Source organism: Plectropomus leopardus, chromosome 15, assembly GCF_026936395.1.
Source record: "Plectropomus leopardus strain MGB_pleo_1.0 chromosome 15, ASM2693639v1, whole genome shotgun sequence".
Taxonomy (NCBI): domain Eukaryota; kingdom Metazoa; phylum Chordata; class Actinopteri; order Perciformes; family Serranidae; genus Plectropomus; species Plectropomus leopardus.
Genome location: NC_142190.1, coordinates 8,723,919 through 8,736,071, shown reverse-complemented (window position 1 = coordinate 8,736,071; position 12,153 = coordinate 8,723,919). Strand labels below are relative to the sequence as shown.

The 12,153-nt window shown below is 39.6% G+C and overlaps 1 protein-coding gene across 4 annotated transcripts in view; it reads right to left on the bottom strand.

The window, feature by feature from the left end:
- gdpd4b (glycerophosphodiester phosphodiesterase domain containing 4b) overlaps positions 1 to 12,153 on the bottom strand; it is a 51,529-nt gene that overhangs the window by 23,328 nt on the left and 16,048 nt on the right. For all 4 annotated transcript variants that reach the window (XM_088088559.1, XM_088088558.1, XM_088088556.1 and 1 more), the window contains 3 exons: positions 12,039 to 12,121; positions 11,237 to 11,387; positions 8,796 to 9,020 (listed from right to left, as the gene is read on the bottom strand). In XM_088088559.1, coding sequence (XP_087944685.1) covers positions 8,796 to 9,020; positions 11,237 to 11,387; positions 12,039 to 12,121 — 459 coding nt within the window. The remainder of the gene's footprint in view (positions 1 to 8,795; positions 9,021 to 11,236; positions 11,388 to 12,038; positions 12,122 to 12,153) is intronic.

The following is a 12,153-nucleotide window of genomic DNA, read 5'->3' as shown; positions in this document are numbered from 1 at the left end:
TTCAGTGGTTTAAAACTATTTTTGGGAAATGCCATTTTTCGGAAATTTTGCCATACTATAGCCTTGCTTTTCGGGTCATTTTTTCAACGTGCAAAATGATGGTGTTTTTGGCCGTTTTTGAAAGATTCTATGCTATGGCGTGTCTCAGCACGTTGTTTTATGTGGTTTTCAGTGGTTTAAAACCGTTTTTGGGAAATGCCATTTTTCGGAAATTTTGCCATACTATAGCCTTGCTTTTCAGGTCATTTTTTTTCAATGTGAAATGAATTTTTGAACATGTGAAATGATGGTGTTTTTGGCCGTTTTTGCAAAATTCTATGCTATGGCGTGTCTCAGCACGTTGTTTTATGTGGTTTTCAGTGGTTTAAAACCGTTTTTGGGAAATGCCATTTTTCGGAAATTTTGCCATACTATAGCCTTGCTTTTCAGGTCATTTTTTCAACGTGCGAAATGATGGTGTTTTTGGCCATTTTTGCAAAATTCTATGCTATGGCGTGTCTCAGCACGTTGTTTTATGTGGTTTTCAGTGGTTTAAAACTGTTTTTTGGAAATGGCATTTTTCGGAAATTTTGCCATACTATAGCCTTGCTTTTTGGGTCATTTTTTAACACGCGAAATGAATTTTTGAACATGTGAAATGATGGTGTTTTTGGCCATTTTTGTAAAATTCTATGCTATAACGTGTCTCAGCACGTTAATTTCTGTGGTTCTCAGTGGTTTAAAACTATTTTTGGGAAATGCCATTTTTCGGAAATTTTGCCATACTATAGCCTTGCTTTTCAGGTCATTTTTTCAACGTGGGAAGTTATGGTGTTTTTGGACGTTTTTGCAAAATTCTATGCTATGGCGTGTCTCAGCACGTTGTTTTATGTGGTTTTCAGTGGTTTAAAACTGTTTTTTGGAAATGGCATTTTTCGGAAATTTTGCCATACTATAGCCTTGCTTTTCGGGTCATTTTTTCTCAACGCGCGAAATGAATTTTTGAACATGTGAAATGATGGTGTTTTTGGCAGTTTTTGCAAAATTCTATGCTATGGCGTGTCTCAGCACGTTAATTTCTGTGGTTTTCAGTGGTTTAAAACTATTTTTGGGGGAATGCCATTTTTCGGACATTTTGCCATACTATAGCCTTGCTTTTTGGGTCATTTTTTCAACGTGCAAAATGATGGTGTTTTAGCCGTTTTGCAAAATTCTATGGTATGGCGTGTCTCAGCACGTTAATTTCTGTGGTTTTCAGTGGTTTAAAACTATTTTTGGGAAATGCCATTTTTCGGAAATTTTGCCATACTATAGCCTTGCTTTTCGGGTCATTTTTTTCAATGCGCGAAATGAATTTTTGAACATGTGAAATGATGGTGTTTTGGGCAGTTTTTGCAAAATTCTATGCTATGGCGTGTCACAGCACGTTAATTTCTGTGGTTTTCAGTGGTTTAAAAGTATTTTTGGGGGAATGCCATTTTTCGGAAATTTTGCCATACTATAGCCTTGCTTTTTGGGTCATTTTTTCAACGTGCAAAAAGATGGTGTTTTTGGCAGTTTTTGCAAAATTCTATGCTATGGCGTGTCTCAGCACGTTAATTTCTGTGTTTTTCAGTGGTTTAAAACTATTTTTGGGAAATGCCATTTTTCGGAAATTTTGCCATACTATAGCCTTGCTTTTTGGGTCATTTTTTTAACACGCGAAATGAATTTTTGAACATGTGAAATGATGGTGTTTTGGGCCGTTTTTGCAAAATTCTATGCTATGGCGTGTCTCAGCACGTTGTTTTCTGTGGTTTTCAGTGGTTTAAAACTGTTTTTGGGAAATGCCATTTTTCGGACATTTTGCCATACTATAGCCTTGCTTTTTGGGTCATTTTTTCAACGAAATGAAACATGTGAAATGATGGTGTTTTTGGCCGTTTTTGCAAAATTCTATGCTATGGCGTGTCTCAGCACGTTGTTTTATGTGGTTTTCAGTGGTTTAAAACTGTTTTTGGGAAATACCATTTTTCGGAAATTTTGCCATACTATAGCCTTGCTTTTCGGGTAATTTTTTTCAATGCGCGAAATGAATTTTTGAACATGTGAAATGATGTTGTTTTTGGCAGTTTTTGCAAAATTCTATGCATTGGCGTGTCTCAGCACATTAATTTCTGTGGTTTTCAGTGGTTTAAAACTATTTTTGGGGGAATGCCATTTTTGGAAATTTTGCCATACTATAGCCTTGCTTTTTGGGTCATTTTTTCAATGTGCAAAATGATGGTGTTTTTGGCTGTTTTTGCAAAATTCTATGCTATGGGCGTGTCTCAGCACGTTAATTTCTGTGGTTTTCAGTGGTTTAATACTATTTTTGGGAAATGCCATTTTTCGGAAATTTTGCCATACTATAGCCTTGCTTTTCAGTCATTTTTAACACTGAAATGAATTTTTGAACATGTGAAATGATGGTGTATTTGGCCGTTTTGCAATATTCTATGCTATGGCGTGTCTCAGCACGTTGTTTTATGTGGTTTTCAGTGGTTTAAAACTGTTTTTGGGAAATGCCATTTTTTGGAAATTTTGCCATACTATAGCCTTGCTTTTTAGGTCATTTTTTCAACGTGCGAAATGATGGTGTTTTTGGCCGTTTTTGCAAAATTCTATACTATGGCGTGTCTCAGCACGTTAATTTCTGTGGTTTTCAGTGGTTTAAAAGTATTTTTGGGGGAATGCCATTTTTCGGAAATTTTGCCATACTATAGCCTTGCTTTTGGGTCATTTTTTCTCAACGCGCGAAATGAATTTTTGAACATGTGAAATGATGGTGTTTTTGGCAGTTTTTGCAAAATTCTATGCTATGGCGTGTCTCAGCACGTTAATTTCTGTGGTTTTCAGTGGTTTAAAACTATTTTTGGGAAATGCCATTTTTCGGAAATTTTGCCATACTATAGCCTTGCTTTTTGGGTCATTTTTTCAACGTGCAAAATGATGGTGTTTTTGGCCGTTTTTGCAAAATTCTATGCTATGGCGTGTCTCAGCACGTTGTTTTATGTGGTTTTCAGTGGTTTAAAACCGTTTTTGGGAAATGCCATTTTTCGGAAATTTTGCCATACTATAGCCGTGCTTTTCAGGTCATTTTTTCAACGTGCGAAATGATTGTGTTTTTGGCCATTTTTGCAAAATTCTATGCTATGGCGTGTCTCAGCACGTTGTTTTATGTGGTTTTCGGTGGTTTAAAACTGTTTTTGGGAAATGGCATTTTTCGGAAATTTTGCCATACTATAGCCTTGCTTTTCGGGTCATTTTTTCAACGTGCAAAATGATGGTGGTTTTGGCCATTTTTGTAAAATTCTATGCTATAACGTGTCTCAGCACGTTAATTTCTGTGGTTCTCAGTGGTTTAAAACTATTTTTGGGAAATGCCATTTTTCGGAAATTTTGCCATACTATAGCCTTGCTTTTCAGGTCATTTTTTCAACGTGGGAAGTTATGGTGTTTTTGGCTGTTTTTGCAAAATTCTATGCTATGGCGTGTCTCAGCACGTTGTTTTATGTGGTTTTCAGTAGTTTAAAACTATTTTTGGGAAATGCCATTTTTCGGAAATTTTGCCATACTATAGCCTTGCTTTACAGGTCATTTTTTCAATGTGCGAAATGATGGTGTTTTTGGCCGTTTTTGCAAAATTCTATGCTATGGCGTGTCTCAGCACGTTGTTTTATGTGGTTTTCAGTGGTTTAAAACTGTTTTTGGGAAATGCCATTTTTCAGAATTTTTGCCATACTATAGCCTTGCTTTTCGGGTCATTTTTTCAACGTGCGAAATGATGGTGTTTTTGGCCATTTTTGCAAAATTCTATGCTATGGCGTGTCTCAGCACGTTGTTTTATGTGGTTCTCAGTGGTTTAAAACTGTTTTTGGGAAACGCCATTTTCGGAAATTTTGCCATACTATAGCCTTGCTTTTTGGGTCATTTTTTCAACGTGCAAAAAGATGGTGTTTTTGGCAGTTTTTGCAAAATTCTATGCTATGGCGTGTCTCAGCACGTTGTTTTATGTGGTTTTCAGTGGTTTAAAACTGTTTTTGGGAAATGCCATTTTTCGGAAATTTTGCCATACTATAGCCTTGCTTTTCGGGTCATTTTTTCAACGTGCCATACTATGGTGTTTTTGGTCGTTTTTGCAAAATTCTATGCTCTGGCATGTGTAAGTACATTATTTTATGTTGGGTTTTTTTCAGTGATTTTAACCTGTTTTTAGGAAATGTCATTTTTTGTCATACTGTTGCCTTCCTTTTTGGGTGTTTTTTGCAAAATTCTGTGGTATGGCTTGTCTCGGCACACAATATAATGCGGCCTTTAACTGTTTTTTTCGCAACACTATAGTATATAGTATGCTATGGCATGTCTTGGCACAGTATTTTATGTGGTTTTCAGTTGTTGGTACATGTCGTATCTTTATTTTTCGCCATACTACACTATGACATTTTCAGTTTTTCAACATTACATATTGGGGGGTGTTTTGGCCATTTTTGCATCATTCCATGCTATGGCTGTCTCAGCCATTTTCTGACATGTCACTTTCTTTGTTTTTTTTACATTATTATTTGGCATTTGAGCCTATATTAGATAGGACAGATCAATAGCATGAAAGGGGGAGAGAGAGAGATGATGACATGCGGCAAAGGGCCCCGAGCAGGACTCGAAACCTAGAATGCTGCGGCAAGGACACTGCCTTCATTTATGTGGAACCTGCTTTACCCCTCAGCCACTGGATGTCACGTTACATTTTGACGTGTCAAAAAAATGCCTAAAACGACATATTATGGCCTGCCATAGATATACAACGTGGAAAAAAAAGAAAAAAAAGACATCTTAATTTAGCATGTTGATAAAATGGCCGAAAACGCCATAGCATAGTTTGTCGAAAAGCGTCAATTTTGACATTTCAAAAACATGTCTGAAAACGACATTATAGCTTGTAGAGACGTCATTATATACAGTGTTGAAAAAAGGCCAAAAACGACATAGAATAGTTTGTCGAAAAGCGTCAATTTTGACATTTCAAACAAATGTCTGAAACAACATATTATAGCTTTTAGAGACATGTCATAGTGGAAAGTGGAAAAAAAGCCCAAAAGGGCCAAAAACGTCACAATTTAGCCCGTCGACAAAAGGGTCGGAAACGCTATACGTCGCAAATCGTCAAATTGTTATGTGACAGAAATGTCTGAAAATGACATATTAAAGCTTGTAGAGACTCATCATAGTGTACAACGCTGACAAAAAGGCCAGAAATGTCATAATTTAGCACGTTGAAAAGATGTCAGAAAACGTCATAGTATTTGAATGAATGAATATTTCATTTACATGTCTGGTCATTTGTATGACCCATCCCACAGGGGATTATTCAGACACATTAAATGAAATACAGTAAACATTCTTGAGTCCAGCCAGCATCAGACATCACAGCACAATAACATCATCTAGTAAACATTGACCACCTCCAGATAAAATACTCCAGGAGATAACAAAATATATATTGACAAAGTATACATATACAAACACATTTACATACATACATATACTTATACCAACACAGCCCCTTAAACTCAAAACTCAGATTCAGACAAAACAAAATCGATAAACTAATTTTCATGCATCACTTCCAGATAGTGTATGTAGATCCAGTTCATAACTCAGTACCTTTCATAATGAACAGTCTGATAAATTCAACTGTTTTAAGTGACTTTTCTCCTCCTTTCCCAAGCTTTATAAAGATATTCAGACAAAGCAAAAACATTATCAAATAGATACTTCATTAGCCACTTCCATATGAACTACATCAGGTCATGATCATTATTTTTTTAAACAATGTTTCCTGTAAACCAAGATACATAGGACAGTATGAAATAAAATTAATTTCCTTTTCCACCTCATTTGACTTGCAGTATTCACAGATTCTTTCATCCTCAGTAACACCCCTATATCTCCCTCTTTCAATGTATAGTTGTAGTATTCCGCATCTTAGCTGTGTAAACACTGATCTGGGCTTTTGGGCAAATTATACTTGACAGCCCTTGACAGCATCTCGTCCAAAATACCACAAAAACACATACTATAGTATCAAAAAATGTCATAGTATAGTATGTCGTCCAAAAAATACCACAAAAATTTGAAGCTGTAGTATGTTGTCCAAAATACCATAAAAATGTCATATTATAGTATGTTGTCCTAAACACCTGAAAAATGACATACATTTTGTCCGGGCGGAGGGAGAGGTGGGGGCGGAGTAAGTGGAAAAAATCCCACAGCAGCAGGAGAGAGGCAGAGCGGACTGTGACAGAGCCCCTGCCTCAAGGGACGGCTCCTGATATCCCAAAAAACACCACCAGGCCAGGCGGGAAGAGGGGACCGGAAGGCGGGCCTATAACTCCTGGGAGCCAGACCAGTCCACATTCCCAGCCGGGAGTGAGAAGGAGCAAGAGGGGAGGGAACCCTCATCGTCGGACAGTGCTTTCTCAGGAAGATCCGTGTCCAGGGGACAGGCAGGGACGAGGCACAGCCCACCGTACCGGTACCCCCTGGAGGCGCCAGGGCGATGGAGGCATGGTCCAGGTGACGGCGGTGGAAGCCAGAGACGAGATCAGGGTCAAGGATGTGGTGAGCAGGGACCAAGGACCTCTCCTAAGGGGAAGATGGGCAGGAAACCTCTTTTCCGAAATTGGGAAGAGCGGAGGCTGGTAGCCGTAGGCCTGTGGCAGAGCTGATGAGGGAGTTATGGGCATACTCCACCCACAGGAGCTGCTGTGACCAGGAGGATGGATCCTGAGAGAACAAGCAGCGAAGAGCCGTCTCCATCTCCTGGTTCTTGTGTTCGGTCTGCCCGTTGGATTGGGGATGAAACCTGGAGGAGAGACTGGCAGTGGCGCCAATGAGGCTGCAGCATTCCCTCCAGAAAACAGAAGAGAATTAGGGACCCCAGTCAGACACCATGTCAACAGGGAGACCATGCAGGCGGAAGAAGTGGAGCAAGACCAGCTGGGTAGTCTCCTTGGCGAACAGCAGCTTGGGTAGAGGCACCAACTGGGCCATCTTACTGAAGCGATGAACCACAGTGAGAATAACCGTGTTGCAGTTAGAGGGAGGAAGGCCTGAGACAAAAGCCAAGTAGATGTGAGACCATGGATGATGTGGGACTGGGAGAGGCTTTGTGTTGGTTGCAGACCAAGCAGGCCTTGACAAAGTCACGAGTGTCCTCCTCCAGAGTTGGCCACCAGAAGCGTTGGAGGGGGACATCATGAATTCACTGGGAACCAGGATGGCAGGAGAGTTCGGAGGTGTGGGCCCATTGCAGGACGTCCAACCTCAGGGCTTGTGGGACGTATAGGCGCTGGGACCAGGCAGATCCTTGGTCGCACTTCTCACTCTTTCCTATATGTCCCAGGTCATGGTGGCAGTTCTCTCAGCAGAATCCTCTCCCTTCTCGAACTGCAAGGAAAGGGCGTCAGGCTTGCCGTTTCGGGAACCTGGATGGTAGGAGAGAGTAAAGTGGAACCAGGTGAAGACTAGGGACCAGCGGGCCTGGCGGAAATTCAGTCTCTTGGCTGATCTTGGTTCCTTGGTGCCCTCCAGCCAGTGTCACCACCCTTCCAGCGCCACTTTTACCGCCAGCAATTTTCTATTCCCAATGTTGTAATTTATCTCTGCGGGTGACAGTCGCCGACACACAAAGGCGCAGGGGTGGATCTTCTGGTCAGAGGCTGATCTTTGGGATAAAACAGCTCCCACCCCCACATCAGAGGCGTCCATCTCCACCACGAAATGGCACTCAGGCTCAGGCATTTGGAGGATTGGCACGGAGGTAAATGCAGACTTGAGAGTCTGGAAAGCCTCCTCAGCAGCAGGGGTCCACTGGAAGGTGAGGGTGGTGAGTGGGTGAAGCGGCAAAAGAAGTGAGCGACCCTGAACCCTGCTGCTGCTTAGGCGAGGGGGAGGAGCCAGAGGAGCCCCCTCGGGAACAGACAAGTGGTGGGCGATGGGGAACCCCCTGACGCTTCTGGGGTTAGGGTTACTGTATGTCATAGTATAATATGCTGTCAAAAACACTATAAAAACAATATATAAGATGGTCTGTTGTCCAAAATACCACAAAAATGTCATGGTATAGTATCCAAAATACCACAAAAATATCATACTACAGCATGTCCAAAATACCACAAAAATATCATACTATAGTATGTCGTCCAAAATACCCCCAAACAATCATACAATAGTATATCATCCAAAACGCCTGAAAAATGTCATAGTGTAGAATGTTTTCCAAAATACCATAAAAATGTTATACTATACTATGTCAGCCAAAATGCCACAAAATATCATTATATAGTATGTCCTTCACAATGCCATGAAAATGTCAAACTTAAGTGTGTCTTCGAAAATACCTTAAAAATGTCATAGTATATTATGTCATCCAAAATACCATAAAAATGTCATAATATAGTATGTCATCCAAAATACCATAAAAATGTTTTAGTACTGTATGCTGTCAAAGATAGTGCAAAAAGGTCCAAAATAGCATAAAAAAGTCATAGTATAACATGTCATGAAAATGTTTACAAAAAGTCATAGCACAGTCTGTAGTAAAAATGTCATTAAAAAGTCACAGTACAGTGTGTCATAAATTTGTCGTAAAAAAGCACGTCATAAAAAGTTTAAAAAAGTGGATTTGTTCTGTATGTCTTAAAGGAAACACTCTTTATCTCACACAATCTAAATTCATAAACAGAACCACAAGTCAGTGAAAAACATACAGAAGGAATAAAGGACGAAGTACTCACCTGTGAGGAGTGAATGGAGGACTCGTTCTGGATGACCTCCAGCGTGCGTTGGATCCACGTATACCTGTACGGGTGACCTCTGGGCGGTCGGTAGAGGTCAAAGATCACCAGTTTGTCTCTCTGAGCTGCCAGCTGGAGAAAGGCCTGCAGGCTGCACACGGACTGCTTTCCTGCCTGTACGCGGTCCTCTGCACCCAGAGAACCCGCTGTACCAAACGGATTGTGCTGAAAGAGGACAAACATCAATAACCAATTAATACTGTGACATAACATGCAGGTCATAATGTTCTTCAACTGCCAGCTGATTTTGTGTTACTGCTGCTGTGATGAGGGATTAACTGCCACTATCATCTGTACAAACAGCTGCCAGTGTGTCAGCGCTTTGTACTTAATATCTCAACTCTACTTTTAAGGGTAGACTGAAGACCTTCCTCTTTAATAAAGATTATAATTAGGGCTGGCTCAGGTTGCCTGGACCAGCCCATAGTTAGGCTGACATAGGTTTAACCTGCTGGGGGACTTCCTCTGATACGATGAGCTCCTTTTCCTTCTCTCAATGCCGCCATCAGAAAATCATGCATGTCTGTTAACTGCATTGCCGTTTGCAAGCTTAGCTTAGCCTCAGTAGTTTAGCTTAGCCTTACATGTGTATAATAGCCATGTGGTACTGTCACTACCTGGGGCTCGCGATTACAGAGCCTGGGTCTGTTGAACTGCACTACGCTAATCCTGCTGCTTCTCGGGAGCATTCCTGCTCCCTTGTTTCCTAGTTTTCCAGGATCCTGGCCGTAACCTTGGCTGTGCCTGACCGTGGTGATAGCTGTGCTGATGCTGCGACCCTGCCTTTGGTTGTGCTCGTGCTGTAGCTGTACTGATACTGTACCCCGGCTCGCCCTGATTGTAGTCTGGACCTGGTTGCGCCGTTGCCTTATCATCATCCTCAACATCATCATAGAGTGCAATTAATAATTTCACACCTATCTTTCTTGTAATATGACATGCATCTGTTTCTATTATTGCTGTGCCTCTCTCCCCCTCTCCTCCCCTCTCTCTTTCTCTTTCCTTTTTGTCATGATTGTATTTCATTTGTTATTTACGACATCTATTGCACATCTGTCCGTCCTGGAAGAGGGATCCCTCATCATCTTCTACCGCTCTTCCTGAGGTTTCTTCCTTTTTTTTCCCCCGTTACAGGGGTTCTTTTTTGGGAGTTTTTCCTTGGGTGATGTGAGGGTCTAAGGGCAGAGGGATGTCGTACACTGTAAAGCCCTCTGAGGCAAACCATGTTTTGTGATAATGGGCTCTATAAAAGATTTATTGTGTGGGTTTATTGAAGTGGGTTTTCATATTCAAGGAATTTGCCCAATTTTTGTCCTGCAAACTTGTAAAAAATAATACAAAAAAGCAGGAGAAGGTGCAACCTCAAAAAGTAATCTAATAAGAAAATGGGACTCTATAATACAAATATGTACACTACTTAATCTGTAAGAGCTGCACAGGAATTGATAACAAAGATAACGAAATGTACAAACTTTTAAATAATGAATGTGCAAATACTGATAGTATAAAAAATATGTGCACATATATTACCATTCTTACCTGCATGTTTTAGATTGTGACTGTTTGTGTGTGTATTTGTACCTGTAAAGTAAAGTCTTGTAATTTTGTTCCTGGTGTTATATATTTTAACATGTAAATGCACAGGCTTTTTGGGTGATGTGAATATATATAAACTGAATATACACAGCGATACCGTATCGATACTGATTCTGTCTGCCGAATTCATGCTGCACCTGAGTATTTATATATTTTCTTTTTTTCCCTTTGATTTAAAGGTTAACTCTGCAACTTTTACATAAAGTCAAGTTTATGCTGCAATTAATTATTTATACATTTTGTTTTTAATGCATAAATTGCCAATTTTTCTATTTTATTAGATTTTTTCTTGACTGTACTTGCATTTCATGTTTTATTTTCTCCTACCATATTCACTGTCATGCATCAAAACACCAAGGCAAAAAGTTGTATGTGCAAATAAACCTCATTGAATTTTCTACATTACTGATGTATTAGATAATTATATCCACAATTAATTGATTAAGTTTTGGGAAACTAAATTAGAATTCTATATTAATTATTAATATTTTAAGACAACAGACAAATGGAATTTTTTTTTTCTCTAAAAGTCTTAAACCCAAACATTAAATTATTCTGCAGTTTTGGACATTCAAATACTTGTCTGTGAATCAAATAATCATTTTTTAACTAACTATCATTGTTTCAGCTCTTTAGTTCATCCAGTGAAAATAATTGTACAAAGTCTTCTGTGGCTCTGGAGAGGCTGTGATGACTCTGAGGAAAATAACTCCTCCGTGAGAGGTGACAAAATCTAACTGTCTGCATTAAGTACTGCAGTAAATTTTACACTGTACGGGACTCACAGAGAGGAACCAGGCCCCGGCGTTCAGGCTCTCCAGCTCGTCCCAGGTGAACATGGCGGCCGGGGTGTCAGTCCGGTTGGGGAAAACCTGGTTGATGTTGGTGGTGCGTCGCAGTGTGTAGTCATGCATCAGAAATGGCACCCCATCAACGCTACAACCACAACAAGACAACAGCATTAATTAGTGGAATCTCAAAAGTATATCGAACCTTTAGGGCCCGCTTTAATATTACACACACTTCTATCGCTCCACGCTTTTCAAAATCAAGCTTTAAAAATGATTTTACATTGATATAACTTTTTACTTTTATTGAGTTTATTTTTTAAACAAACATCAGTCCTAATCGTGATCATAAAATATTCATTTATTTTCATCATTTAAATGCCAGGTTTTTGTCATGATGCCACAATGCTTTAAGATGGAAAAAATGATTTATATTCATTATTATGTTTTGTGTAGTGTCAAATACACTCACACAGCTCTGCACACAAAATGCGCTTTTCAAAATCAGGCTATAAAAAAAATATACATACGTTAATATTATTTTCTTACTTTCATTGAGCTATTTTTTTTCCACCAACATCAGTCCCAATCAGAAATAGCAAGTATTTATTAATTTTCAGAATTTTAAACCTTTAAATGCCAGGTTTTTGTCATGATACCACTATGTTTTTGGATGGGGAAAAAAACTTTTTTTTCCATTATTTTCAATATACTACATGCAATGTAGATTTTTTGTTATCACAGCCTGGGATTTGGCAATAACTTGTGCCATTTACTGTATATTCAGCTGCAGACGGACCTGATAGTGACATCCGTCTCCAGACCTTCACTTCCTGCCTCCACAGCCTTTTGAAACGACATCAGTGTGTTTTCTGGAGCAAGCTGCAGATGGAGATAATCAATACACCATCAGT